This window comes from Rhinolophus ferrumequinum, chromosome 10 (genome assembly GCF_004115265.2).
Source record: "Rhinolophus ferrumequinum isolate MPI-CBG mRhiFer1 chromosome 10, mRhiFer1_v1.p, whole genome shotgun sequence".
NCBI lineage: Eukaryota > Metazoa > Chordata > Mammalia > Chiroptera > Rhinolophidae > Rhinolophus > Rhinolophus ferrumequinum.
Window position 1 is genome coordinate 55,539,946 of NC_046293.1, and position 27,717 is coordinate 55,567,662.

Consider the following 27,717-nt stretch of genomic DNA (forward strand, 5'->3'; position numbering starts at 1 on the left):
TTAACTCGAGGAGTCCCCTAGCCGCCACCCTCGGGGCCCAGCCCCTTCCCTCCAAGTGCTTCCTCTGCAGGTCTCGCCATCACCTCCTAAATAGCTTTGCACTCCTTGAGACCCGTCTCTTTTCCTTTGAGTGGCGTAGAGAGAGGTAAGGAGCGGGGGCTGGGGGGGTCACAAGATGTTATATATGTATTGGTCTGTGGCTATGGGTATGTGGAAACGGCACGGCTTCCCCGCAATGCCGATTCCTGCTGTAAGTGTGAGGAGAAGAGCGGTTTTGGAAGTCACGGTGGCCGAGTGGTTAAGGCGTTGGACTCGAAATCCAATGGGGTTTCCCCGCACAGGTTCGAATCCTGTTCGTGACGTTAGCTTTTTCCGGGGCTCCGCCGCGCTACCACTTCAGGAAGTATAAAGGGAATCCCTGGTTTTCGCACGTGCCTTTCGTGCACTTTCCTTTCTGTCTGGGAAAGAAAAGCCAGAAGATCTCAAGATTTCACCTTTGGATTTGGGGGGGGGGGGGATGAGGGTGATCACGGAAGCTTAATTATGCACAACCTTATAGGCTGCTAGAATACAAGGCAATTTCAGACTTGTAGCTTTGGCATACATTGTTTCATGCTTTTGGGAGGGAATAGCAAAGGATTTGGTTGAAGAAGGGTTAAGTTTTGTTTGGGTATGTAAATGCCTGTTGTGCTATAAAAGTCAAAACTGGCGTTTCCAGGAAAAGAGGGCACCTCTGGATTTCATGACCAGAAGTCACATCTTGTAGGTCTGATTACAAATGAAGACCCAAGAAACAGGGCATTCTCTCATTTGGATTTCCTCGAGGAGATGCACCTCAGGTACAGAGCTAGGGAGAGTAACCTACTGAAACCAACACTGCAGATCCAGCTGGAGCTAGTGTGGGAAGATAATTATCACTTTTTATTGAGTCCTCATTATGTGTCAGGTAGTTAACCAAGCTAGAGAATTAATCCCTTCTCTAACCTGTCACGCTGCTATACTCACTTCCCGTGGTTCTTCCTACCCACAATTTCTGATTGTGGGGATATCTAGGACACTTGTGGAGGATGTTCTTTTTGTATTTCATTTTTTGTACAGCAGCATCTTCTCCAAAAAGAATCCCCAAAGGACAGGGGGTTCAAGGGTAATTCATAGAGCTTTCTAAACATTTACACTTTGGAATTTCCCGCCTTCATACCATTGCTCACGCTGTTCTTTCCAAGGTCACCCTCACCACTGTCTCCTTCCCCCCCTCCAATCCACAGAATGATCACTTTCCATTTGCACATCCTTTTACCCCTTCTCTTTGAGGCTCTTGATTACTCCAGCTGGAACCTATCAGGCTACCACCACCATCCACTAGATTGCATGCAAGTCATCTCCTTTGACACGCCTCTGCAAAAATTAAAATAAAAACAAATTATGTTCTACCTCTTAAATATGTTCAAGTCTCTCCACTTTTCTCAGGAGTGAGTGCAGACTGGACCACTTGCTGGAGCCTTTATGTGGAAAATAGGGGTCACTGTGAGGACTACAGAAGTTAATATATGCAAAGCTCCACTAAAGCATGCCCGAGACCTTCAACTTTTCCATAGCTGCTTTTGGTGTTTCATGACCTGGTCTCTTTTCTCTCACCACTCTTCCATATTCTCTACATTCCACCCATGGCAATCTTTTAATTCCTACTGTAGTATTTGTTCATGCTGTTCTCTGCCTGCAATAATTTTGCTCATCCTCACCTTCTACTCAGTCTCCACTTAAATGTTGGTTCTCCTGGGAAGCCTTCTCTAACCACCTGTCACTCACCACATCCTACGCCCTAATCTTACTATGTGAAGTCTTTCTTCCCCTGTAGATGTAAATTCTTGGCACATATAACCTCCTCAATAAAAAAATAATTTTGTTGAGTAAATAGATGTTTTTACAGTATTTATATGTACTTGTTTTAATCTTCACTCAGACTGGACTCTAAGCTTCTTGGGAATTAGGACTGTGTGTTTTATTTGTTTGTATCTCCTGTACTAGGTCTTATATAGATGTGATCAAATATGTACTGTAATAGAATCTTACTAGCTCAGTGCTCAGCTTTCTACCATCCAATTTTGCACACGCTCTCAGATTTAAATATCTGGAGAGCCAAGACCAACAAGGACCAGCAGAGGGCAACCGACAACTATGTTGTGAAAGGAAGAAGGCTCCACGGTTTACAAAATGGAGGATCTGAACTGAGAAGGAGAACAGAAACAGACAGAGGTGGTTTGGTATTTGGGAGATACTACCTTTTGCTCTCAAATGCTTCCCTTGTAATTTTAGAGGACTAGAGGCCACGGCGTTGGACTTTCATGAACAGTAGATAATTTCCAATTTTCACTATATCCACAGCCCACCCCAACTCCCCGATTCTTTCATCCTTCCCCTTCCATCCAGACAAATCCTCTTTCTTTGTGTTGCACGATCAGGCCCACCTCTCTCTCACCATTCTTACATATTTATTACGTTCTACCCACTGGTATTCTTCAGTTTCTGATTCAGTATTTGGCCTTGCTCATCTGTCTGCCCTTAAATAACCTTCTTCGTCTAGGCTTGCAATCCCACTCATTTCAACCTCCTAGGGAACCTTCCATAAATAAACCTTCCATAACACATTCAAATTCTACTCCACTGAATCAATCCTTATTTCAGAACAAACAAAACTACACTTTCACTTGACACTTCCAAAAATTTTCTACCTCCTTTCTTGAATGAAATGTATACCCTCTGCCTCCAGCTCCATACTATCTTAATACCCCAAGGTAGAAACCTTTGCTGTTTGAAACCATTGATTTCTTAATGGATTTCAGAGACATTGTATTCATTGTTTTTCTCTTAGAACACCTTCTCCATCTCATTTGCTTTCTCCCTCTTCCTGTGGAATTCTACTAAAACTTCATTCTTTTCCCTCTTCCCAAGAAAAAAATCCCAAGCCACTGTTCCAGGCATGGCCTCCCAGCCAAACCATGGTCCTCTATCTCCAACTGCCTATATGTCTACATAGCTGACCTAATGTCACCTAAAACACAAACAAAACTTCTCTTCCTTTCCCAGAATCGCATTCTCAATCTTTTCCATTTATGCTACTATTCATAATTCCATCTAGTTTCCAACCTTAAGAAATATCTGACATTTTTTCCTCCAGTGGCCTTCTAAGTGCCCCAGTTTCGCCACACTTAAATCTCTAAAAACACTGCTTTCTTCATATTATTCCCATGTCCAGGAACTTCAGCGCCCCATCTGATTAAATACATGCTCCAATTATCAATACACCCTGCCTAAATCACTTTTTTTTTTTTAATCCTTAATTCTTCCCAGTAAGAGACCCCAATCTAATCAGGTGCTAGCTTAATTCCTTCTTTCATGAAGCTGCTTCTGTCTACCTCATAACCAGAGACTAGCTAATCCCACCGTAAACTGATCAAAGCTACAAATTCTCAGATCTTAATCAGAATTGCTTTTATGTAACTAAAAGGCTAATGGGGGAGAAACTAACACGCAAGAATTTAACATAATCCCAAATTGTTGACTTGTTCCAAATGCTAAGAGGCTTGGATCTCTGTAGTTTATCCAGTAAAGCAAATCATTAGAGGACTTGAGCTAAAATGATCTCAACTGACACTTGTTTCAGGAATGCTGTCATTGTACAAAACATTTCTGGAACTCCTTCACAGCTAGTTTATGAGCCACATTTAAATGATTCATTACTTCAAAATTACTTTTTTAAAAAGCTGATGCATTAGCCAAGTTTATCATTTATCTATTTTCCAGATTTTGTTCTAGATTACTCCTGGAATTCTCCCAGGTCTCCTTCTTAGGCTTCTTCCTGTTCTTTCCTTTAATGTTTATATTCCTAGAATTTCTTGATCACCTCTGGGCAGGTAACTCCTAAAGCCACATCTTTAACCCTAACTTCTTGCTCTTAAGCTCCAGACCCACATTTCCAATTATTGGTTAAACACCTCTTTATGGAAGTACTTCCAATCCAATGTTCCCCAAATGAGTTCATTACTTCAGCCCTGAAACCTGCTCATCCTCTCCTCCCTATTTAGGTTAATGACATGGTCTTCTCATTCACAGACTAGAAACCTGTCTTTATGTGTGGCTCATCTTTGGTTACGGCCCCCTATTGAGTGCAGTGGTTAGGAGCTCAGGCTCTGGAATGACTCTCTGGGTTCAAATCCCAGTTCTTTGCTGTGTGTATTTTGTCCTTTGTTTCCCCACATAGAAAATGGAGATGATAATAGTGCCTTTTTGTAAAGTTGGGAAGACTATTTAATACTTAGAATGGTGTCTGACTCACAGTAAATGCTTAATTTAGCTGTTATCCCCTTTCCTCACAGCCAATATCTTGTTCAGAAAGCTCCAGTGATTCCTGAGCTTTCCCTCCTATGTCCCACCAGGTAGGTAGGTGACCCCTTTCCTCCTCGTTGTCCCATTGTACTTAGTCCTCATCTATTAGTAACATACTGTTTTGTATTCCCCATTATTTGTTCAAGTGCACCTACTAAATTGCAAATTCCTTTAAAGACTTGTTTCTCAATTATTTGTGTATCTCAAATGCCTAGTGCCATTTCTGGTACATGACAGGTAAGCTATAAATGTGGGCTGAGTGAATCTATTCAGTTACTAAGGCCTGTCTGTTTTTCTCCCTGGATGTCTCTTGTTCTCTTTCCTGTTCTATTTCAAGCTCTAATCCTCTCTTGCATGAATTACTGCAAAGCTTACTAATGTTGTCACCAATTTTCACTGTCTTCCCACTGCCACTAGAATTATGAGTTGGAAGTCACTCCTCTTCTCAAAAACTTACCTAGAAAATTAAAGTCCAAATTCCCTGCATGTATTCAAGGCCTACTAAGAATTGGCCCCAAATTATTTCTAGCTTTATCTTCCATTACTTCCTTCAAAAAAGTATGCTCCAGATCCCACTAGTCTTTTTATTCGTGAACGCTATGTTTTTATTCATGTTGTGATCTTAGCCTAAAACAGAGGTTGCAAACTGGTGGACCTTAGATTTCTTTTTGTAATTGAAACAACATATAAAGTTGTGTGATTTAGCATAAACAGGATGTCCAAAGATTCGTGAAAATAAGATTTGGCAATATTGGGCCCCTGTTCTTATATAGCAGCAACCAACTGGAGCTTCACCACCAACCAGCTGCCCCTTCTCTCAGGGCATGTATTTGTCACCTAGCCAGCTTTAAAAAACTCTCTCTATAAGTGCACAACGATCAAGCTAATGGTGGGACAACTGGGCCTATCTCCTGGTGTTACACAACATAAAAAACATGTCTCCTATGATGTCTTCTGTCCCAGAACTGTTAAACTGGAATCTCTCAGATTCTACATCTAATATCTAGTAAAAACAGGGACTAGAGGAACAAATTAAAGGACACCGTGAGAAAGCAGTCAGTCAAATCCAAAAGACCACTCTCCAGGACTACTGGCCCAATCTCTTCAATAAATTAGTGTTACAAAGAAAGGTTGTTCCAGGAATCTGGATTAAAAGAGAGAGTTAAGACACATAACCTGGTGTATAATGCATGGTTCCTGGATTGGATCCGGGGATGAACAAAAATTAACTCTGAAAGTACTTTTCTTGGGACAATTGGGGAAGTGAGAATATAGGTTTGTGTTAGATTAAGGATGTATGATTAATTTTAAGTGATAATTTGGGCAATGTATAAGATGTTTTGATTTTTCAAATCTATACACTGAAGTAAGAAATTAAAACCACCCACTCTCTTCCTTTTCCTGCCCATTCTCCTGACCCTGGAATGGGTTGGCAAACTTTCTGTAAAGGACCAAGTAGCAAATACTTTACGTTTTGTGGGCCATAGTTCTGTGTCAATTACTCATCTCTGCTGTTGTAATCTAAAAGCAGCCATAGACAACACGTACTTAGCTGTGTTCCAATACAACTTTTTTACAAAAGTAGACAGCAGGATGCAAGCTGTAGGTTGCCAACCTCTGACCTAGAATAAATACCACTACTCCTAAAAAAGTCTTTCCTGGTGCACATCAGAATCGGTGCCTTTATTTTTCCCCTTTTTACATATTGCTTGTAAATCCACTTGCCATATTTATTATGTCTTTATATACTCATCTCCATTAGGGAGTAAGTCTTTGAAGGTAGGTGCCATTTTGCTACATGAACTCCCCTATCCCCACCCTAGTGAGTTCCTTGCAGAATATTCAATGAATATTGTTTCCAAAAACCAAATCTACCCTAAAAGGAAGATTTGGTGCCATTCATGACATTCAAAAGAATGAGAAGCAGGTTCTGAAAGTGATTTTAAAGGCAATTCGGGGGATGGGGGGGCGGGAAGCACTACTGGTTTCACTAGAGTAAATATATTGCCTCTTATGCTCTATATTGTGATGTGTTCATCGTTGTTTTACAGTCAGACCTTGTGTGTATGGAAGTAGTAGGCTCAGTTGGTACAGTTATGCTCTTATGCCCCCTTTTTTAACCCTGCTAGAGTATCTAGAGTACTATTAGATTTACATTAGGTGCATGCTAAATGCTCAACAAATTTAAAATATAGTTTTGGGGGAAAAGAGTATGTTCTTTTTCTCATGACAGGGAGAAGGTGGCAGCAAATAAGGGTTTATCAAGAGCTGACAACCATAGCAGGTAGCCATTCCAGGTTTCCTTCCTCACATTTACTTTGTTGGTTAGGAGGCATTGGAGGGTAGAGGCTTCCCTGCCTGCAATGGCATCCCAGATTCCAAAGCAAAGGGGGCACAAGGGAGAAAGGTGCACGTACATCTTCTGTGGCAAGTATCCCAGAACCCAGGAGCACGTAGGCAAGATGTGGAATCTGGGGCAAAGGCAGAACACAGTTCCTATCACTGGAAAGTGTTGGCTGCCATAGAACAGGAGGCAGGAGGGAAGGAGTTAGGAGGGCACACAGGACACAGAAGATATGAGGTGACTACTACTCCCAGGCAAGCATCCTCCTAAAACAGATGTTAGTTCTAAGACTAGGGTAGGTTACAAAGCAAGGAAAAAGTAAGGGGAATTAAGGTGAGAAAAAGGCCAAAGCAGAGGAGAAACCTTCACAAGAAGGGGAGTGATACTGAATTAAGAATTTAGAGAACTGAGTGAAAGGTTTATTATTAGTGCAGTCAACACCATGGAACAGCACATGTAACACAACCAGCAACCTGCAGAGACACTAGTGCAAAGGGTGGGGAAGCCGGAACTGAGCTTCCTGGCTCCATCTGAGGGTGATGACAGGAGGGTATGGGCCTTGGTAAGGCAGGCAGGGGCAGTGGGGAGTGGAAGAAATGTAGTAACCAGACTAAGTATAGCAGCGTTTTCAAATTCCTGAGCACAATGTCCTGGAGCTAGAACACATGACTGTTCCTTACTCCTTTCAAGCTGTATCCCTCCACTCCAATCCCAGTGGAGCCATGACCCAACTACAGACCTATAGCAAGCTGGCCTGGAATAAAACTCCAAAAAGAGAAGAAGCTGTTATATGGCCATCTCTCTTCAACCCCACTCCCACCTGCATATTAAAACAATCACACCCACTATCCCTCCCCTTCTATTACTCTGCCAGTCACCTTAGGGGTCAAGGAATGCCCCAGGTAGCCTGAAATGGAGCTGAAGTCCTTAGAGGGCATGAGTGAGATAGAGCATAGCCTATACTCAAAGACAAAGACACAATTTCTATTCCACCTTTCCTGGTGAAGATAGAATCCAGCTACATATCTCCAAGGAAATGGGGTGAGGGATTTCTTCAAAATTAATACTCGAAATCCAGAATTTTACAATGAGACCCTGGAAGGGCCAGGAGCAAAGTTCGCCAGAGGGCACAGGCATCGGTGCTGGACTGTCACATCCATCACTAGAACAGAGGAAGCGCCTCATCTCAGTGAGTTAAGGACGGTTGGGGCATACCTTATGAGGCCAGCCAAGGACTCCCTCGGCCCTTCCTCTATTAAAGCCAAAGGTTGTGCTGCAAAGGAAAAATATAAAATAGCCCCCATCCCAGTCCCACCCTATCCAGAATCCCCACCATAGGAACAGCAAAAGAAAAGTTTCAAGTTTTGTTAATTTTTTTTCTTTTTCCTTTCTTTAAAAAAAAAAAAAAAGTAAATAAATTAAATTGCCAACAATGTGTGGCTGGGCTGGAAAAGTGGGGTGGCCATAACCAGGCCATTCTTAAAAAAAAAGTGGGAGGGAGTGAAATATAAACAAGTAACAATGGCCAAAGGAAATTATCAAAATAATGTGTTACAATCACAGGGCTGGAGAGGGGTCTCTGGAACTATTAGACCTGTGCCACAGAAGCAGTGCCTGCGTGACTTCAGCAAAAACTAGTGAGCTGCTTCCTGCTGAGCATGTTCACCCCAACAGACTAACCGCCTTCCCCCACTCCTGTCATTCCCTAATTACGAGAAAGTGTAGGAAACAAGAGCTCACTTGGACATTTTCGGCATCCCAACTTGCACACCTGCAGACCCAGCGGGAGCCCGCGCCTTTAAGGTGGGCTAAACAAGGTACTGCTTGGCACAGAGGTCCAGTCTTCCCCTCAGGGCCATCAGTGATGGCCAGTTACTGGCCCTATTATTTATTTCTAGGGTTTTGGTTCCACCCTTACCATTTCTTCAGGATGTCTGCTCCCCAGAGCTGTCCTCTAAATGATGTTTAGTCAATAGGCCTGCTCAGATTCCCTGGCTTTGGAGGAGGGGAACGACCAGAGATTCCTCACTCCACCCTGATCCTTACAGAAAATGATTATCTTTGTGCTTTCTGAAAATACCTGGAACCAGGAATCCTTGGCAGGAAAACAGATATAGAGGTGGGGACTTTCCTAACCAAAATGAAAATTTACAGACATCTTAGGGGAAGAAATTAGGCAAAAAGAAGGAATGTAGGTTTCCCACCTGAAGGGCTGAGCAAAGTGCCTCAGGGCCCCTTCAGTGCCAGAAAAGCAGGGAGATATGTGGGTCACGTGGAAGCCACAGGGTGAAGGACAGTGGGGAAGACTCAGGGCCCAGCTACTGGGATGATGAGATTTTCTGATTTCCATCGCTTCCTGACAGCCCGCCAAGAGACTATATCTCTTCCACGCCATGCGCAAATATCATGACGAGCCCCGGCTCCTGCACCATGTCATCCCCCATGTGCTGGTTCTCACAGGCCATCACGACAACAGCCTGCTTGCCAGGGATGCGCTTGGCCACGTAGTTCTCATAGTACCGCCGGTTCATCTGTCTTGTCTCTAGTGTGGCCAGACCCTGAGGCCAGCTCCTCTCATGGGCATTTTCGATCAGCTCGTTGACAATAGAGGCAGGACAGCCACTCTCCACCAGGGAGCGCTTGATTACAGCCTGGAGTACAGCATCTGGGGTGGAGATCATCCCTCCCCAGCGGGTCACTCTTGCTGGCTGCAGGGAATTCACCCACCTGTGTGGAGGGGATTGGAGGTGGTCATTCCAGCTCATCCCCTTTCTCTGCATGGTTTCTTCCCCTCATAGGAACAACCCCCCCACTGGGCACTTAGCTTAACCTATTCTCCCCTTCCCCTCCCCTCTCTCCTTCCATCATTGGTTCAGAACTGCTAATCTTTCTGTAGTTGGTCCCATCTAAGTCACCACATGTGGCTCACCACATTAAACCTCACGAGTGTAGGGTCCCTGTTATTTTTCTTAAAAATCTCAATACTTAACACACGTAGTGACTGGCACATACTAAATGCTCAATGAATATTTATTGAATGAAGCAATTATTCCTCTATACTGTGTGCCATGCACCACTGTTTGTACTGTAAATATTGTTTCACCCTTAACAGTTTAGTCTATGAGATGTATAGTACTCCAGAAGTGAAAGGGATCTTAGACTTGTTTACTTCACTGCATCTTGCTACATTTTTAGTTCACTTTCCTGGATTTGCACATTCTCTTCTCTGGATTGTAAGCTATCTGAAGATAGGGATGACATCTTCTATTTCTTTTTGGCCCAGCACTCGCAGCCTTTAATACAGGGCTTTGTACATATGGGTACTCACCTAATTCTGGAGAAACTGCAGCTTTGGGTAAGCTTTCCCTTCCATCCACCCCAAAGAATAAGAGATCCTATACTGGGGCTGCAGATTATCTTCTCCTCTGCCACTGTCCTTCATCCCAACACCTGAAAAGTGGTGGCCCCGGCCCGCCCCTTTTATTACCCTCCTTCTGCCACTCCCCTGTCCCTCCTCCTTTCAAGGTTCAGTGCCAGGACATGGAGTAACTCCATACCCTGAGTGACACTCACTCTAGGATCTCATTGTATTCAATTGTCTCCTCCAGGTTCTGAAGGTTGGGGTTGACACTGCGGATTGCACGCATGTATGCCTTCAGCAGCTGGATGTCTCGCTTCTGTTGGAGGAAAAGAGAACCAGGGGTGATGGTTAAGGCAGATGGCAGATGACAGACAAAAGTTATCTGAGAATGAGGGCAATTGAGACATCAGAGGAATAACCAGCCTGTAAGCTTCATGAAGGCAGGGATATGATTGTTTCATTCATAGCTGTATCTGCAGTGCTTAGTAAACTGCTGTCATAGAGAGGCAATTTGGTAAATGCTCAGTGAATGAATGGCATTGAAGAGATAAAGGGAAGGGAGAAGAGCTCCAATCTGATTCCCTACTAGGCCACAGGCAGAATATTCACTCAGCTAGGTGCATAGGCACAGATCTGTATGGTCCTTATCACCCGCAGGAAGGCAGTTTATTTGTATATTAGGGACCTGTTTTTCCCCACGTTCTTTGGGCCCTACCTGCTCTGCCAGCTGGTGTTTGTGTTCAGCTGAGGTCTTCTCCAGCTCTGCGATGCGTGTCTGCTGCTGCTGTACCACTGAGCGCAGGTGCTTAATGCAGTTGTGGTTTGGCAGCTCATCTTTGGGCATCTCCAGGCTGCCGCCCCGGGTAGGAAAAGAGAACAGAAGCATTCAACGGGACATGTGGACAAAGGCAGAAACTTGCTGAGAGGGCTTTCTCCTACCCCCAATTTCTAATATTCATTCATCTCTAACTTCAGGCCTTTCTCTTATTTATTCTCTTTACTTCCTCCTCCCCAGCTCCCCCCACACTCCTTTGCTATCTACTTTCTCTGTGCTTCTTTCCCTCTATAAGACAGTGTTTTATCTACCACATGGCTCTTCTTTCCTCCTACAGATTCTGCCTGTGCACTCATTCCTCTGAGAAGCCCTAGATTCACAGCCCTAGCTATCAGCATTGAATCAAATATTTCACACCCCAAAGAAAGAAAAAAATAGGGCAAGAGGAAATATGAGAGGGCTGGAAATTAGAGCAGTCAATCTGACAAAGACAAAGTCATACTGGACCGAAAGGGAAGAATAAAGTAAATCAGTCCTTACTGTTATCACGCAGATTGCTGAATTGCTGTCTCCCTTCTTATATTAAAGCAAGAGCAAAAAAGATCAGAGTTGGAAAAGCAGCATGAAAGTGAGATCCTGGGGCAGGAAGCCAGGAAGGCCAAGGACACTCCTTGCCTACATGCACAGGAGACGTGCTCAGCCCGTGAGCCGGGGCCCAGAGACAGGGATATACACAGAGAGGCCCTGAGCCTTGTGGGGAAGAAGGAGGTAAGGTCTTACCCGCAGCCCTGTTCACAGGTCACAGGCCGTTTTGGGTTGTGCTCACAGTCACTGAGGTGAGACATGAGGTTGTCAAGCCGGACAATAGCACTGCAGCCAAACACAGCGTTGTCGCAGGCAATCTGCAGCTTTGACAACATGTTCCGCATGATCCGAGGTACTGGGCGCAGGTGGGCGACCGTCACAACACTACGGTCCACCGGACACGTCTGCTGCTGAGAGAACCACTGGGTGATGCAGGCGTTGCAGAAAGCATGCTCGCAATGCGGTGCCTAGAGGGCGAGCAGGGCACAAGGGCACAAGGGAATTAGCTGGACCTAAGAGCCTGGATGTGATAACTAAAAGCCAATCAAATCTTGGAGCAGCTTCCAGGACCAGAGGTCCCCGGGTCACGGCAAAGTATAACTGCACTATACTTTGGGTAAGGTATTGTGGGGACAGTTTTCAGATATGTGTCCTGTGCTCGAGATTCCAAATGGATTGTGACATAAAATAAACAAGTAAAAAGTTGTATAACAATAAGCTATAATGTTGCAGGACAATAGGAGAGATGACAGAAGGCAGTCCCTTATCTGCCAACTGGATTGCATACACCATAATTACCAAAGAAATCCAGAGGAAAGTGAGAGTCAATCAGGGCAGGTATTTATGGAGAGGACAGAATTAGAAATGGGTCTTAAAGGACAAGGCAGGGGGGAGGGGGAGGGGAGAGACAGAGATTTACTGGCAAAAGGTCAATGTAAGAAAGCAAAACAAAAAAGCCCAGAACTCCTGGTAAGAGGTTAAGAGTTCTCTCTGTGATCCCAAGTTCTGATTTTATGAGGGCTGCTTTGCCCTTTGTCCCAAAGGCCAAGCCTACCCTCCGAAACAGGGCTGATTTTTCATAGAATCACATTTTTTTCAGTTTCATAAAGATCATATTTCAGCCTACTTCCTTGATAACTCAGATAACCTCTAAAGTTAATCCCTCAAAGTGAGAGGATTCCCTGGCCTCTGTGGAGACACGGTCTGACCTCTGGCATGGGATAAACACAGCAGGCACTCAGAACATGTTGCCGAATGAATGGAGTGCCTACTGTATCCCGATCACTTTGCTGGGTTGGACAATAAAAAAAAATACGCCCTCAAGATGCTCATAAAAACCAAAGACTAAAACATAGACGGCTCTGTAGGAAGTCATTTTCAATATCATTAATCCAACTATCAGTAGAGTTTTAGTTTTCACTCAAAGACATTTGATTCTTTCCAAAGTCTTACAAACCCTATCTCCAAAAAAATATTAAATTTGTCTACTTTTCCCCATCTCTACGGCCACTAATCCAGTTCAAGCGATCATCTTTCACCTGTATTTCTAAATATGTCTTCGAACTGGTCTCCCTACATCTACCTTGCCCCTTTAGAATCCATTCTACAGTCAGCAGCCAAAGTGATCATTTAAAAATACCGATCAGATCAGATCACTCCCCTGCTTAAAACTTTACAATGGCTTCCCATTATGCTTAAAATAAACCGAAACACTTCCTCAGGACACTCTGCTTGATCTGGCCCCGTGCCTCTGTCCTCTCCTCACCTCACATCACGCTCCCACTGTGCTTAGGCCATTTTGGCTTTCTTTCTGTTCCTTGTCCACAGCCAGCTAATTCCTGCTTCAGGACCTTTGCTTTTGCTGCTTCTCTTTGCCTGAAATGCTCTTCCTCTAAATCTTAGCATGAATGGTCCCTTATCATTCAGATCTCGGGTCCACTGTCACCTCTTTTGTGACCATTCTATCTAAACCTGCCACCCCTGCAGATGTAGACAGAATGTACTACCTTTCATGTAAGAAAGGTAGGCAAATATATAAATATATATTCATACTTTCTTGTATCTGCCCATATACATACTGGAGGATACCAAATAAACCAATGGGATTATCTATGGGGGGCGTAGGTGGATTAGGACAAGGATGGAAGAGTTCTCACTATATACCTTTTATACTGCTGATTTCTGAACTACATGAATTTATTACCTATTCAAAAAATAAATATGATGTAGGGAATCGGCACCCCTAGCAGAGCCCTTCTACCCTTGGAGATGCGGCTGGTAACCTGGCATCTTAAGGTCTATTCCTCAGAAAGTAAACCCTGGAGGTGGGGGAAGGGGTGGCTTCTAACAGACAATCGCCAACTGCCACTGACCTCTCCACATGTCACTCACCTCAAAGGATAGTGCCAGAAAACAACAGATAAGGCCCTGCCAGGGTGGAGAGGGAACTGACACACCCCATGACCTCTTGACACGACCAGCATAGCTTGCTCCACACCCAGCCAATCTGCTTCTAATGGCAGCAGGCTGGAAAGGCCTAGATGGGAGAGGTCCAGGGCTAGCTGCTATTGGAATACAGGCTGACTTTCATTCAGCTCAGGCATCCATGCTCCTTTGGATGGTTAAAAACTGGAAAGTGAGAATAAACTCAAAGTATCAAGAGGAGTTGGGATGTAGTGAATTGTATAAGCAGTGAGTGGGAAGGACCATGAGACTTCACTGACTAGTGTCCTGATTTGGAAAATAGGATTATCTCTAGTTAGCTGAAGGTTGATATTTACAGAGTGTGGGCAATAAGGATTATGCAGGATGATGTCCTAGGAATATAACTGTTAAGAATTCATCTCACTCATTATACTTGCCTGTTAGTCATGAGCTTCTCCTCATACTTGCCACAGGAAGATACAACTGACTCTGGTCTGGCAAGGCTGATAGGGAAATGACCTACTGAAGGTGGCAGCTTCACATCAAATGCTGAGTACACAGCTGCGTCAAAAATTGGTTTTTCCAATAAATCCCAGGAAGAAAATAGGTCAGTACATACAGTTCCCACTTCCTATTTGTTGGACAGTAGGTAGGCAGGCAGAAGAGGCCCATAGGGAGACTGGTTGATTACCCAAAACACTACATCATCAAAACACAGAGAGAACTTAGCTGGAAAGTCCAGAAGTTCAATCATGGGTAGGAAAGCAAAACCTAGTCAGAGCCCCTGCAGAGGAAAGGAAGTTCCCAAGCTACTGTCAAAAGACAGAAACAGACAGATGACCATTTTACAGCAGAAAAATCTCAGAGCAACCTCAGAAGAAAACCTGAAGCAGTGGACTTCTGTGGCATCCACCTCTAGACAGACTCAGGAAGGCCCTATTCGTCCCGTAGTCACCACTGCTCTTCTGCACCAAACCTCTATAGTGTGTGTATGTGAGCAGGGGGAGCCAGGACACAGTGACTTCCCCTTGATCCCATTACCTATGAATATTTTCTACTAACGCCCCTACCACCTACTGCCCCACCAAACCTGCCATCAGACCGACTCACCTGGACTGGCTCCTCCAAGACTCCACTGCAAATAGGACAGATAAGATCTTCGTCAACATCCCCCTGGAAACGGGTTACATCATACCCCATGTCTCATCACTGAAACCCAGATCCTGGAAGGAGTAACAGAGGAAAAGAGGCCAGTTCAGAAGAAGCCTACAAACATGTGCCAACTCAAACTCATTGCCAAGATCTATTCATCTGTCCAACAATTATTTATTGAGAGCCTACTATGTGCCAGTCATTTGGGGGCAAAAAGCTAACTCAAGAAACTTAATTCTAATGGAAGAAGACATTACATAAGCATACATTTAAAATATGAAGTGATAAATGCTTTGATAGAGTAAGCATAGGGCATTACGAGGGCAAGCGATATAGATACCTACCCCAGGCTGAAGGGAGAGCGTGATTTTGACAGTTTTCTAGGATTAGGTGTCACCAACAGGACAAGCAAGAATTAGCTAGGTGTTGAAGACGTGGGCAGGACGGGCACTGGGGTTTTACGCACATGAAATAGCACAAAGGCCCAGAAGTAGGAGAGCATATGATGGGTTCCAGGAACTCTAAGTGGTTCAGAAAAAGGCTGACCTGAAGGGTGCCAGGTAGGAAGTGTCTAGATACAAGGCTGGAGAGGCAAGCAAGGGTCAGGCCCTGAGAAATCTTGTATAAGGAGTTTGGACTTTTTATCCTGAAGGTTATCGGAAGCCACTGAAAGATTTAAAAGGAACGATTGGATAAAAGGTCCCTTTTAGAATCACTGTCAATAAGGATGAGACTGGAGATAAGAAGAACATCTAGGCCAGAGAGAGATGCTGAGAATCGGAACTTAGGTAGTGGCAATGGGGGTGAAGGAGGAGGGAGGTTCAGGAGAGCAAGGACTCAAAGAACAGTGGGGCTGCCATGCCCCTTCTTTGGGCTCCTAAGGGTCAAACCCAAAGAAGAAATCACTGACCGGTGACTGAACCTCCTGTGTGGGCGGCCAACTGGTGGGCTAATTGGATCAAAGACAGGCATGTGATTCAAGGATAGCCAACGCACAGACCAGTCATCAGCTGTGATGTTGTTGGAAAAGACGAGCTGAGTCGATCAAGTTGTTCTCGGGAATTTAGAATCAAGCTGTCCAATGTAAAAGGGTGGGGGAGGGGTGGGGTGTAAAGAGGCCTTGATAGGTCAAGTGCTAAAGTACAGCACTGGATTAAGTCAAAACTGGCTGGATTCTCCCCAGTTCTACTACTCACTAGCTGTGTGACCTTGGGCAGGCTATGTAAACTTCCTAAGCCTAAGTAGTTTTTTTTTACATAAATAGATAAAATGGGTACAAATAATAATAGAAGTGATTTTCATAGAGTTGTCCTCAAAGAGATAATGCATATAAAACATTTAGCAAAGTGCCTGCTGACACACAGTAAGCACTCAATACATGATAATAACCATTATTTATGTATACATCTAATTTCTACTACTTGATTAAAAGTTCCTTAAGAGCAGAAACTCATGTTCTGCATCCAGTGTAGCACCAAACACAGTTCCCTACAAATCAATAAAATGTTTGATATATTTAAATGTTCTTTTAACTAGGAGCTTCTGGGCAACCAGGATATAGTGGACATCTACTATTTTGCCTACCTTACACCTTATTTTCCTCTGGAAACCATAGCCTGGCTCCTAGAGGACATGTGACCCAACCCAGGACAATGAAAGCGATACCTGGGACTTCTACTGGAGCTCTCCACAGGAGCTTCTTCCCCTGGGTTGCATAGCTGGTAGGATGTACAACCCACAGTGGCTGGTGACCATCTCTGCCATTAATGAGGACAGCCTGCTTATAAAATGAAGCCAATAATGAAGAAAGCGGGCTGAGAGATCGAATTCAAGTAAGATCATTTGAGGTCCTGGACTCAGTCATGGCTAAAGCCACAATCAGCTTTTGAACATACGTTACATGAGCCAATAAATTCTCTATTATGTTTACGGTGGTCTGAGCTGGGTTTTTGTCTGTCTCAACTGATAAAAATCCTGATTAATACACAAGCTAATGGATATAAGAAATCACAAGACTCCCTTTGGAACCACTTATCTTTCTTTACCCATTTTACATAGGAACAATGACACCCTGTGACATTACTACAATTACCATGACCTCCATCACCACCATTTCTCTATATACTTGTTTCTCCATCTCTAGGGCCTTAAAGTTCAGGGCCGTGGGCTTACTAACAATCCCTCTGAAATTGTCACTGTCAACCACTTTGGTCTAGCTATTGGAAGTGAAAAGTAAGAGAGCAGTGGTTCGAAGTGAACAGGAGGTGAGACAGAGACAGGAACTAAAGACAACTCGTCAAAAGCTTGATTTCAAAGGAAGGGAAAGAACTAGCTAGAGGAAGAAAGGAGTTTGAGGAAGTGGGCTGTATTGGGGGTGTTTTTCTTTTTGATGAGAAAGGCTTGAGCATGTTTATGTACTGAGAGGAAAGCACTAGTGAAGAGGGAAAGACAAAGACAGGAGAGCATCTGGTCACTGAGGTAGCAGTAGGTAGGGAGGTGATCTGGAATTATGTTAAACAGGAAGAGGGACACCTCTAAAGCAGGAAGGAAGGAAGAACGGTGCAAAAAGAAGTCCAGATAGGTTTTTAAAAATCATACCAAGAAAGTTTTAAAAATCAGATATCACTTATTCATTTAAATTAACAGTAAAGGTACAGTTAGGTGATTATGGTAATGTAAGCCCATTTGATTAATATGTCTTTTAAATGATGTTTTTGGGAAATATGCAATAACATGACATATTAATACGTGTGGATTGAAAAAGTAGGACACTGAATTGAATACAGACCTGTTTACAGATCTGTTTAAAAACATATGTATTTATAAGTCATCCATACATAAAAAGAGACCAGAAGGAAATATCAAAATGTTAACAGTGGTTTATTTGGGTGTAGGCTAAGGATAATGTTTTTTCCTCCTATTTTTAATTACCAAATATTTTAATGAGTATACATTTTTTAAAACTCATAATTCAACAAATAGGAAAAAAATATATTTTTTAATTTAGAAATCACTTGAGGATAAAAAATACAGGAATGCATTTACTTTTGAAGTACAGGAATAAAAGATGAAAATTTGATCATACCCAGTTTTTCCCATTGACCTGGTGAAGACAGTCTTATTTTTGCCTTAACAGTTAGAATGGACCATAAGAGACCATCGGGTTTAACATCCCAGGGTAGGAATCCTCTCAATGGTAACCAACTGTGAATTACCCTATGCTTAGACACTCCTGGGAACGGTCAAGGTAGGGTGCAGCAAGAGCACAGATGAGAAATATCTAGCCCAGCCTCACTTCTCTCATTCCAGAATGCCTATGTCCCTCTAAAACAGGGTACCCACAGCTCCCCATGTGGACTGACCAATATGGACAGAATGAGACTATTACCCCTTTTCTTCTCTACTTCAATTAATGCAACCTAAGATTGGTTAGTGCTGTTCTAGATGATAGCCACTGCCACTCTCATAGTCCAGACAAACACACAGGGCTGGGAGAAAGGGGAAGGAGCAAGAGAAAAAGTCAAGAAGAGGATATCTGAGATAGCTTCTACATGAGAGCAAAAATATCCCCAAATATCCATAATTCACCTATTGAACTGTTGACTTTATAACACTTCCTCAATTAAATAAACAAATTGTAATTTGGTTTCTCTACAATAGCTGGAAAATTAGTCACAGGAAAAAAAATCATCACTGCTGCCTTTAAAATGTACCAGCTATGAAAAGACTGTGAAGATAGACTAAGAGAAAAAAACTAAGGTACAGAATAGTATATGTAAAGTATGCCACAAGGAGCACAAAATCACCATGTAGTGTATGTGCTTACATATGCATGGAACTCTCCAGAAGGATCCAGAGGAAACTGCCAACAGTGGTTGCTGCTGAGGAAGGATAACTAAGGAACAGAGATAGGAGGAAAATTTTAATTTCCTTATTTATCCTTTTGTGCCTTTTAAAAAGATTTTCCGTGTGTGTCTGCACTATTCAAATAAAGAAATAAATCGGCTGCCAGATGGGAGGGGGGTTAGGGAGTTGTGAGAAAGGTGAAGGGATTAAGAATTACAAATTGGTAGTTACAAAATAGACTATAGTCCCTGTGCTTTACTTTACATCCCAATAATCAATGGGAATGTAAAGTAAAGCACAGGGACTACAGTCAATAATATGGTAATAACTATGTATTGTGCCAGGTGGGTACTAGACTAGTTAGGGGGATCACTTCTTAAATTATATAAATGTCTAACCACTATGCTGTACACCTGAAATTAATATAAAATAATACTGAATGTCAACTGTAATTGAAAAATTAAAAATGGGGGGGAAAAGGTGAAGGGGAATAAGTGGTCCAAATTTCCACGTATAAAACTATAAGCCATGGGATGTAATATACAGCATGGGGAATATAGTCAATAATACTGTGATAGCGTGGTATGGTGTCAGATGGTTGCTGGACTTATGGTGGTCACGTCTTTAGGTATATAAGTGTTGAGCAACTATTGTGTACACTTGAAACTAATATAATATTGTGTGTTGGCTATATTTTAACAAAAATCTTTAAAAAAAGATAAATAAATCTGTAATTATTCTAAATTGTGAAAAAAGTATTAAGCTTAAAACAATAAACATGTCCAAAATATTCACTTAATGTGTCATATACTATACATGTCATATGTGTCATATAGTATATATGACACATATAACATCATATACTGTTGCAAGGTCTGGAAAAAAATGTACTCTTGCAAGAAAAAGTTGATCAAATTGAATCGCAACAAAAAAAATAGGTACTGTCCCCCAAAAGTATATCCCCTTTTACCTAGCACTCACACTTCCAGGAACTTAGCCTAAAGAAATAATTACACAAGGGTATAAAAACAATATACCAGATTGTTTATCTAAGTATTGTTTATAATATAACAGCAAAAATGAAATCAGAAGTACCACAAATATTCAGTAAAATTCTTTACATCCATAAAATGGGCTAACATATAGCATTAATATGACTTAGATATATTTCTTATTAATAATTGACTTAAATTACTTAAATGTATTTATTATTTATATAAGTAAAATAATATATTTATGCATGTTACATATGCTATAGTGCAATTTTTATTAAAAAGTATATGTATATTTATATTTGTTTGTACACATTTATATAGGAGAGCATCTAGGATATATACCAAAAATGTGCCAAAAAATATACATATTTTAAGAGACTTTATCTATGTATTATTTTTTGAAGTTGAATTGAATTATGGTAGTAGCACTGTGTAGTATGACGTTCGCTCAAAAGATGGCGTTAATCAAATGAATGCTAGTGTCATTCACTGTATTGCAATTTTTTTCCCCCTTTTTCCGTTCCCCCCCAACTCCGGTTCAAGTCACTGTTTGTCAATCTGGTTGTGTAGGATGCAGCTCCCTGGCCCACCCGTGCTGGTGTTATGAGCCTTGCGTTCCTCCCGGCTAAGGCAGTCGGTCGGTCGCCAGTTGTCAGTCGGCCGCTCAGCAGCTCCTGGCAGCTTTCGCCAGCGATGATGCTCACGATGGCTGCTGGCGACTCACACTGGCTGCTGGCCACTCACGGTGGCTGCCGGCCACTCAGCACACGGCAGCACACAGCAACCCGCTGCAGCTCACCCCGACCTCCAGCTGCTCATGGCAGCCCAGCTCCAGGGAGAGCCGTTGTTCACAATCTTAGTGGTAGAGGGTATAGCTCACTGGCCCATGTGGGAATTGAATCAGTGACCTTGGTGTTAGGAGCATGGAGCTCCAACCACCTGAGCCACCAGGCCAGCCCTGTATTACAATTTCAATACAGTTTTTTCCTTTCTTAAAATGCATATACAGGGGCATCCAGGTGGCTCAGTTGGTTAGAGCGTGAGCTCTGAACAACAGGGTTGCCGGTTCAATTTCCACATGGGCCAGTGAGCTGCACCCTAAACAACAAGATTGAAGACAACGCGCTACAGCTGAGCTTCCGGAGGGGTGGCCAAATGGCTCAGTTGGTTAGAGCATGAGCTCTCAACAACAAGGTTGCTGGTTCAATTCCCACATGGAATGGTGGGCTGCACCCCTGCAACTAAAGGGGACTGGGCTTGGAGCTGAGCTGCTCCCTCCACAACTAGATTGAAGGACAATGACTTGGAGCTGATGGGCCCTGGAGAAACACACTGTTCCCCAATATTCCCCAATAAATGTTTTAAAAAATGCATATACATTTTTTTGACACCCTCTGTATTAAAGAAGCTGTCTCTAAGTACAGACTTTTAATACTTTTAATTTCACTCAGTTTTGCTTTATTGGTTTTTTCCTACTTTTTTAAACAATGATCACATTTTACTTATACAATTAAATAATAATGAAGTCAACATTTATTGAGCATTATTATATGCTAGGCACTATTCTAAACATTTCTTGTATATTAACTCATCTAATTCTCACAACAACTCTATCAGTTACTCTATGAGGTAAGGACTGTCATTATCCGTATTTTACAGATGAGTAACAGATGCACAAAGGTTAAAAAACTTGTCCAATATCATACAGCTAACAAGTGGTTCAGCCAGATTCAAACCCAGGCAGACTGGCTTCAGAGCCCAAGCTTTTTAACCATTGTGCTGAAATGCCTTTCAAACTGAAAAATGCAAGTTACAAAAATCTTATGTATCCTATGGTCCCATTTTTATAAAACAATCTAAAAAATGAAAAGTAATAAACGTAGTGTACATACACATTTTTAAAAATCTAGTTGCTGAGATTATACTTTTGATCTAGGTTATATTATTTCTGCAAGACTGAATTTTTTAAAAATATCAGTTATCCTTAGAGCAAGGGGCAAAAATTAAAATAACATTACCATTTTTTCCCTGTTGCTATGGGGCAATGTAGAAAACTGGCCTAGAGTTTGTACTATGCTTCACAGCACTTTCATCTTAAATCAATCCTAACAATAGTGTCTTAAGGAGGCATACAGATTCTGAAAACTTATCTTAATGGGGTCTCAGGGGATTCCCACATCCCCAAAATAAACAGCAGAAAACTTGCCTCAGTTAGTGCAGAGATGGCCAGAGGATGTGGGAAGCCACCAGGCAGGGTGATAAGCTGCAAGGTTCCCACCATAAAATCAGGGTTTACAAAACTGCAGAGATGCTGGGCGTTGTTCTTTCTAAACTGACCCCACCACCACCACCACCACCAACCTTATCTGCTTAGAGAGTCTCCTGCTTTATCTATCCTCCTATAAATGCATCCTTTCAGGGGTGCGGCTTCAAAAATTAAGGGGAAATTTAGATTTCTTGTCTGATGGGGGTATTCCCTGTTTGGCACCTATGGGAAACAAATGTTGACCTGGTTCTGTACAACCTTGGAAGCCAGCTCCTTGCTCTGTCACCAGGCAGATAGTCAAGCTCACAGGCTAGACTCCTTGACTCCTACTCTCCTACTCTCTGGGACTCCTACTCTCTCTGACTCCTACTCCTACTTGCTGGGACTCTCAACACTGCTGTGGGGCTGTCACAGGGGCAGGGTATCATTCCAAGGGGGATGCCTCACAGGAACTCACTGCTCACTGCCCTGGGGGCAGAAGCCTTAATAAAACTGAAACCACAGAAACCTCAAGAGTCACAGCCAGTGACCACAGCCCCTGGAAGCACAGTTTCCTAGATATTCTCCTTGAGTTAGAGAATAGGAAAAGGCCTTGGAAGGTTTCACTCAAGTTGGGGAGTTGAACAAAAGTAGCGCTGAGTTGTCTCTTCAGGCTTACAGGCGTTCTGCCAGCCTTCCTGACGTGAACATCCTGAACCCAAACCGAAAAGGGCATCATTCCCCGTCTGCTATTCTGCAGGTCACAACCAAACCAGGTGACTGTGTTACTTTCCTTCCTCACTGTTACACTGGGGGCTCTCTCTCTATTCCTGGTCAGCATTATTATAAAAATGACCCCTTCCTATACCTTTTTAACTTACTCTTGCAGTTGTTTTCTCTGGTCTACACTTAGAGAGCACTAGGAATTCGAAACATATTGTTCCTAAAGGGACCCTAACATTTATCCCTACGTATTCGGGGTTTCTGGAATCCATGTACAGGTGTGCAAACCATGCACATTCACACATACATCCAAACTCTCACTCGAAGATAAACATTAGAGAAGCCACTCCAACCCATAATTTGTATTTTTAGGGTAATTGGTCATGCTGTCACCAATTCTTGGCAAATGCATAAGGGTAAAAGCCAGATATCTGTGCTCCCTTTTAATTCTCCTCTCTGCCCTGAATACAACATATGTGCAGAGGGCTGAGGCGTCTCCAGCCCCAATTACTGCAAGTCACCAGTCACACAGGGAAAAGGCCCTAGAACCTGCCCCAGTGTAAGGAAACAGGTGACTCCTAGAACTTCAACCTATTGACAAAATTAGCTGGTGAAGTGTCTCACAAGTGTCCCTAAAACATTTCCTCCTTATCTCCCTGTCTCACAATGAAGGAATAGGTCTGGAGAAAAAGAAAACTAAGTCAAGAATCCAGAAAACTGAGTGCTAGTTCTGCCTCTATTACTGACCAAATGTGTGACCTTGAGCAAGTTACTTAATTTCTCCGGGCCTCAGTTCCTTTACTCCACATGAAATGAAACATCCTGGACTACATAAGTTCTAAGGTACTCTACAAGTCCCATGATTCTAAAATTCAGCATGTAAAACAAAAATAGGTATATTAGGGGGTGATTATGTTGTAAAAGGTGTCCTGGCTTTACCACTAACTGACTTTGCTCTCTTTGAGTAACTCTCTTGATTTTTTTAAGTGAAAGGAAGTAGTCTTTTTTTTTTTTTTTTTTTTTTTAAGATTTTATTGGAGAAGAGAAACAGGACTTTATTGGGGAACAGTGTGTACTTCCAGGACTTTTTCCAAGTCAAGTTGTTGTCCTTTCAATCTTAGTTGTGGAGGGCACAGCTCAGCTCCAGGTCCAGTTGCCGTTGTTAGTTGCAGGGGGCACAGCCCACCATCCCTTGCGGGAGTCGAACTGGCAACCTTGTGGTTGAGAGCCCACGCCCCAACCAACTGAACCATCTGGCCACCCGGGAGCTGAGAGGCAGCTCATTGACTTCATTCTAGTTGCAGAGAGCGCAGCTCACTGGCCCATGTGGGAATCAAACCGGCAGCCCAGTTGCCCAGAGCTCGCGCTCTAACCAACTGAGCCACCCGACCGCCCCAAAGTAGTCTTTTTTATTTAAGCAGTAGAATCCTTAGAGTGAAGTAACACCTCCTTTTAGAGAATTGAGTTCTTAGGAACTCAGTTTCCTCACCTGTGAGATGAGGGGAAGGGCTACACTGCCTCTGAGGTTCTGTCCAATTCCAGAACGCTGTGATCCATACTGGATTTAGTACAGGGGATTTTAAAGTTAGGCTTCTTTAGTACATTTTAAAGGACCCACTTTACAAAAGAATCCAGAGGGCACACAGTTCTTCAAGAATTTATCTAACACCTAAAATGAGGCCTACCAGGCTTCAAAAGCCAGCAGGAACCTCCTACTTGGTCAGCAGCACCAAGCACTATTTGTGTGATTGTCCCAAATCTCATCTTCCCCCTATAGACACTGCCCCCTACCAAGAGAGACGTGTGAAAGAAACAGAAAACACAATCCTCGTCCTCCAACTAAAGTGTAGGCAAGGCTTGAGCCCAATGAGTGAATATACAGCATATCGAACACATAAAAAGACATAAAATTTACTAAGCAATTTACCAACTAGTACAAGTTAATAGCTAATGTAAGACATAAATATGCAAAGAACAGACTGATGTGGGTTAATCATGGAAAGCTTTTTGCAGCAAAGTGTTTTAAGAGTCAAGTTTTCAAGAGCAGAAGGAAACCAGATTGGCAGAGAAGAGGGTTGACGCCTGGAATGGGGATTCTGAATCAAGGCTCTTTACCTTCCAAGTGTTGGGGGGCGGGTTCCCTGTTCACAAGGCTCCAACCCCCTGATGCCTCCACTCAGTACCACTCAGGAGATGCTCCCAGTAACCCATCTTGTTGGCTATTCTTCAACTGAGTCTTCCTTCCTACTGACAAACTCCATCGCCAAGGGGATGGATGTGATGTCACAATCAGCACTCTATTAATAGGAACAAGGAAGAAAGAAAAAGGTGAGTCAGGGGAGCGACTTCCACTTGGCAGTGAGACTGGACAGACTTGGGTCTGGCGGTTGGTTGGGGAAGATGAGACAACTCCATTAAGGGCTACAGGTTTCTTGCTAGACATACAGGACTCCCCTGCAAGAAATTAGATCGTTTGGCTAAGGAATCACACGCATAGTCTAGGAGATTGAAACAGAGCTGAGACGGGGAGAGAAAGGGAGAAGAAGAAAGGTAGACAAGGGGAGCTGTTTGAAGTAGACAGAGATTCTTTTATTCTGTGCACACAACTACCAGCAATACCAATGATTCTAAATCTGTGGCTATAAGATGCCTATATCCACGATACTTCACCTGCACAGTATGAGATGCTTTCATGTTTCCAAAGTGCTTTCACATTAATTCATGTAAAAAGAATTCTGGTCCTTATCCTCCAATTGGAAAATACTATTTCATAAGAAGAAGATATTCAAGAGGGATCAGGGTTTTCAAAAAAAATGAAGAGGCAGTGAATTGGGACATTACTCCAGGCTGGACCACTGGGAAGACGAGAGGTAGCAGTAATGATTAGGCTGACTAGACTCCCCTTACTAAAAGGATGGAACCATGTAGAGGGAGATAAGCCTTCAGATGAACAGTGCTGAGACATCTATTCAACACTATGCAGGAGAACAGCAACCATTCAAACTCCTTTCCTCACCAACACCTCTACGGATAGATTAAGGGCTGTGTTAGGAAGGAATTGGATGATGATTTTTATACATAAAACAGGGACCATTTCATCTTCTGAGTCTGGTACACATACTCATTACTTTACTATGCTCATCAGCCACATGCTTAGCGTGCTATTTATACACTAATCAGAGAGCAAAGTGCAATGCCTGACACTTTCTCTTCCCTGTGGTTGGGGGGCGGGGGTAAATTGATATGTTTCTCCCCCATTCAGAACACAGGGAAAGGTATAATGCTTCTTTCATTTTCACAACACTCTCTTTCCCAACAGCCTCGTGTATGCCCCCTGTACCTCAATAAATGCTTCCAGGAACCAGTGCTGTGGGCTCTGCTCAGTCTTCTTCTAGTGACAAGTTCCAGACTCAGAAAGCAAATAGTTGCCCATACTGGGAAAAATCAATCCTACTTCGATGCTCCCTTGGCCAGAATAAAACAGTATTTTTCAACTGAGAGGAGGACCAGGAGTCAGGAGACTTGGGTTCTGGTCCCAGCTTTGCCCACTGTGTGACTTTTAGCAAGCCATGTAACCGTTCTGTAGTTTTCCATTTCTTCACCTGTCAAGTAGGGAAAATGATACCTGCCTTACCTATCTTATGTATTGTCCCAAAAAATCAAATGACATAATAAATGTGAAAGCACACTGAATACTGTACTGAGGGCCAGCGAGGAAATGCTTGAAAGCAGCTTGTTCCTTCTTTTCAATTACTGGGAACCAGGCCCAGCCACAAAGTTAGCTGGACACACAGGGTAGTAACATTATTGCATCACTCAGATTCCCTACCACTAGTCTGTCTACCCCATTCCTCTCTGGGGAAAACTATCCGCCAAAAACACTATCAGCTTCTTGCCCTATTGTCAGACTCTAAAACCACCTGTACAGGAAGGGATTCGCTACCACTATCACAGCCCAGTCCCCAAGAACAGTGGTTCAGTGGTCTCATTCACAGCGCGTTTCCATTAGGTGGAATGAAGTCAGTTTCTGAATGGGGAAGATGTCAGTCCCTCAGGCAAAACACCCTCACTCCTCCTCCTTCAGCCCCCTCTCCTCCCATTCCTCAATTTCCCGTGCGTCCTACGTTGGAAAAGGCTTTCCGGTGTGTGAAGCCTGCGAAGAGGGCTTGGCTGCAAACCCAGGGCAAGGATGTAAGGAATGTGAGATTCCTTCATGGAGGGGTGGGAGGGGGAGAGGGGGGAAGGCATGGAGGAGCAAGACAAGGCTGCCAAAGACAAGGCATGGGAGACGAGCCAAGCTATGGCGCTTCGAGGGCGGGGGTTCAGGTTCCACCGCCCCTGCCCAGGCTGGCCCCCAGAATGTTCCCTTCTCCTCCCGGCCCATCAATCATTGCCCATTTAAACACCACGTTATTCCCCCAGGTCCCCTCCTCCCTGTCCTCCAGCCAACCCAGGCCCCCTCCCGCACTTAAGGCTCCCCTGCTCCAATGAACCTCCCCAACAACCCACCCTCCAGTGACCCCTTCTCACCTTCCAACTCCTCCCTATTGCTGCTCCCTTCCTCCATTTTTCATCTTTACTCCTATCCCTTAATCCTGACCTCCAATATCTCGAACCCCCGCCCCAATCCCCCTGGGACTTCGCCCCCCCCCTTCCCACACCCACTTTTAGGTGGGAGCCCGCGCAGGCGCAGTACGCACCGCCTTGGCAGCGGTCTGGACTCTCTGTACCCCAGCCCGGCTGGAGCTGAGGCCGCAGCGGCCACGGGACAGCCCCGGTGCCGTGTCCCAGCCTTTCCTGGGAGGGGAAGGGTAAGGGAAGGAGAGGGAGGAAGGTTCGGACCACTAGTCGCCTTGTGAGACAGTCCTTTGTCCCGCCCACCGC

The 27,717-nt window shown here is 43.5% G+C and overlaps 1 protein-coding gene and 1 non-coding gene across 10 annotated transcripts; one reads left to right on the forward strand and one right to left on the reverse strand.

The window, feature by feature from the left end:
* Positions 1-280: 280 nt before the first annotated feature.
* Positions 281-362, forward strand: TRNAS-CGA (transfer RNA serine (anticodon CGA)). Its single transcript has one exon. It is a non-coding gene; the product is annotated as a tRNA-Ser (tRNA).
* Positions 363-5,042: 4,680 nt separating this feature from the next.
* RNF41 (ring finger protein 41) lies at positions 5,043-27,712 on the reverse strand. 9 transcript variants are annotated; one of them, XM_033117153.1, is made up of 8 exons: positions 27,534-27,712; positions 24,949-25,130; positions 18,851-18,919; positions 14,983-15,095; positions 11,644-11,855; positions 10,804-10,939; positions 10,301-10,404; positions 5,043-9,454 (listed from the first exon to the last, which is right to left on the reverse strand). In XM_033117153.1, the coding sequence occupies exons 4-8, from the start codon at positions 15,070-15,072 to the stop codon at positions 9,103-9,105; spliced, it is 894 nt and encodes a 297-aa protein (XP_032973044.1). In that variant the 5' UTR covers positions 15,073-15,095; positions 18,851-18,919; positions 24,949-25,130; positions 27,534-27,712; the 3' UTR covers positions 5,043-9,102. The 9 variants fall into 9 exon arrangements, with proteins under 9 accessions (XP_032973044.1, XP_032973043.1, XP_032973040.1 ...); XM_033117149.1 differs by lacking the exon at positions 18,851-18,919 and adding an exon at positions 16,690-16,801 and having other exon boundaries at positions 5,045-9,454; positions 11,644-11,915; XM_033117148.1 differs by having other exon boundaries at positions 5,045-9,454; positions 11,644-11,915.
* Positions 27,713-27,717: the final 5 nt, after the last annotated feature.

What these genes read in the sequence shown, in the direction of transcription:
- RNF41 (XM_033117150.1), bottom strand. Translation starts at nt 15,072, where the DNA reads ATGGGGTATGATGTAACCCGTTTCCAGGGGGATGTTGACGAAGATCTT. An exon ending in AACACCAGCTGGCAGAGCAG is followed by an intron (nt 10,405 to 10,803) that starts GTAGGGCCCAAA and finishes TTCCTCCAACAG; the next exon opens with AAGCGAGACATCCAGCTGCT. An exon ending in GAATACAATGAGATCCTAGA is followed by an intron (nt 9,455 to 10,300) that starts GTGAGTGTCACT and finishes CCCTCCACACAG; the next exon opens with GTGGGTGAATTCCCTGCAGC.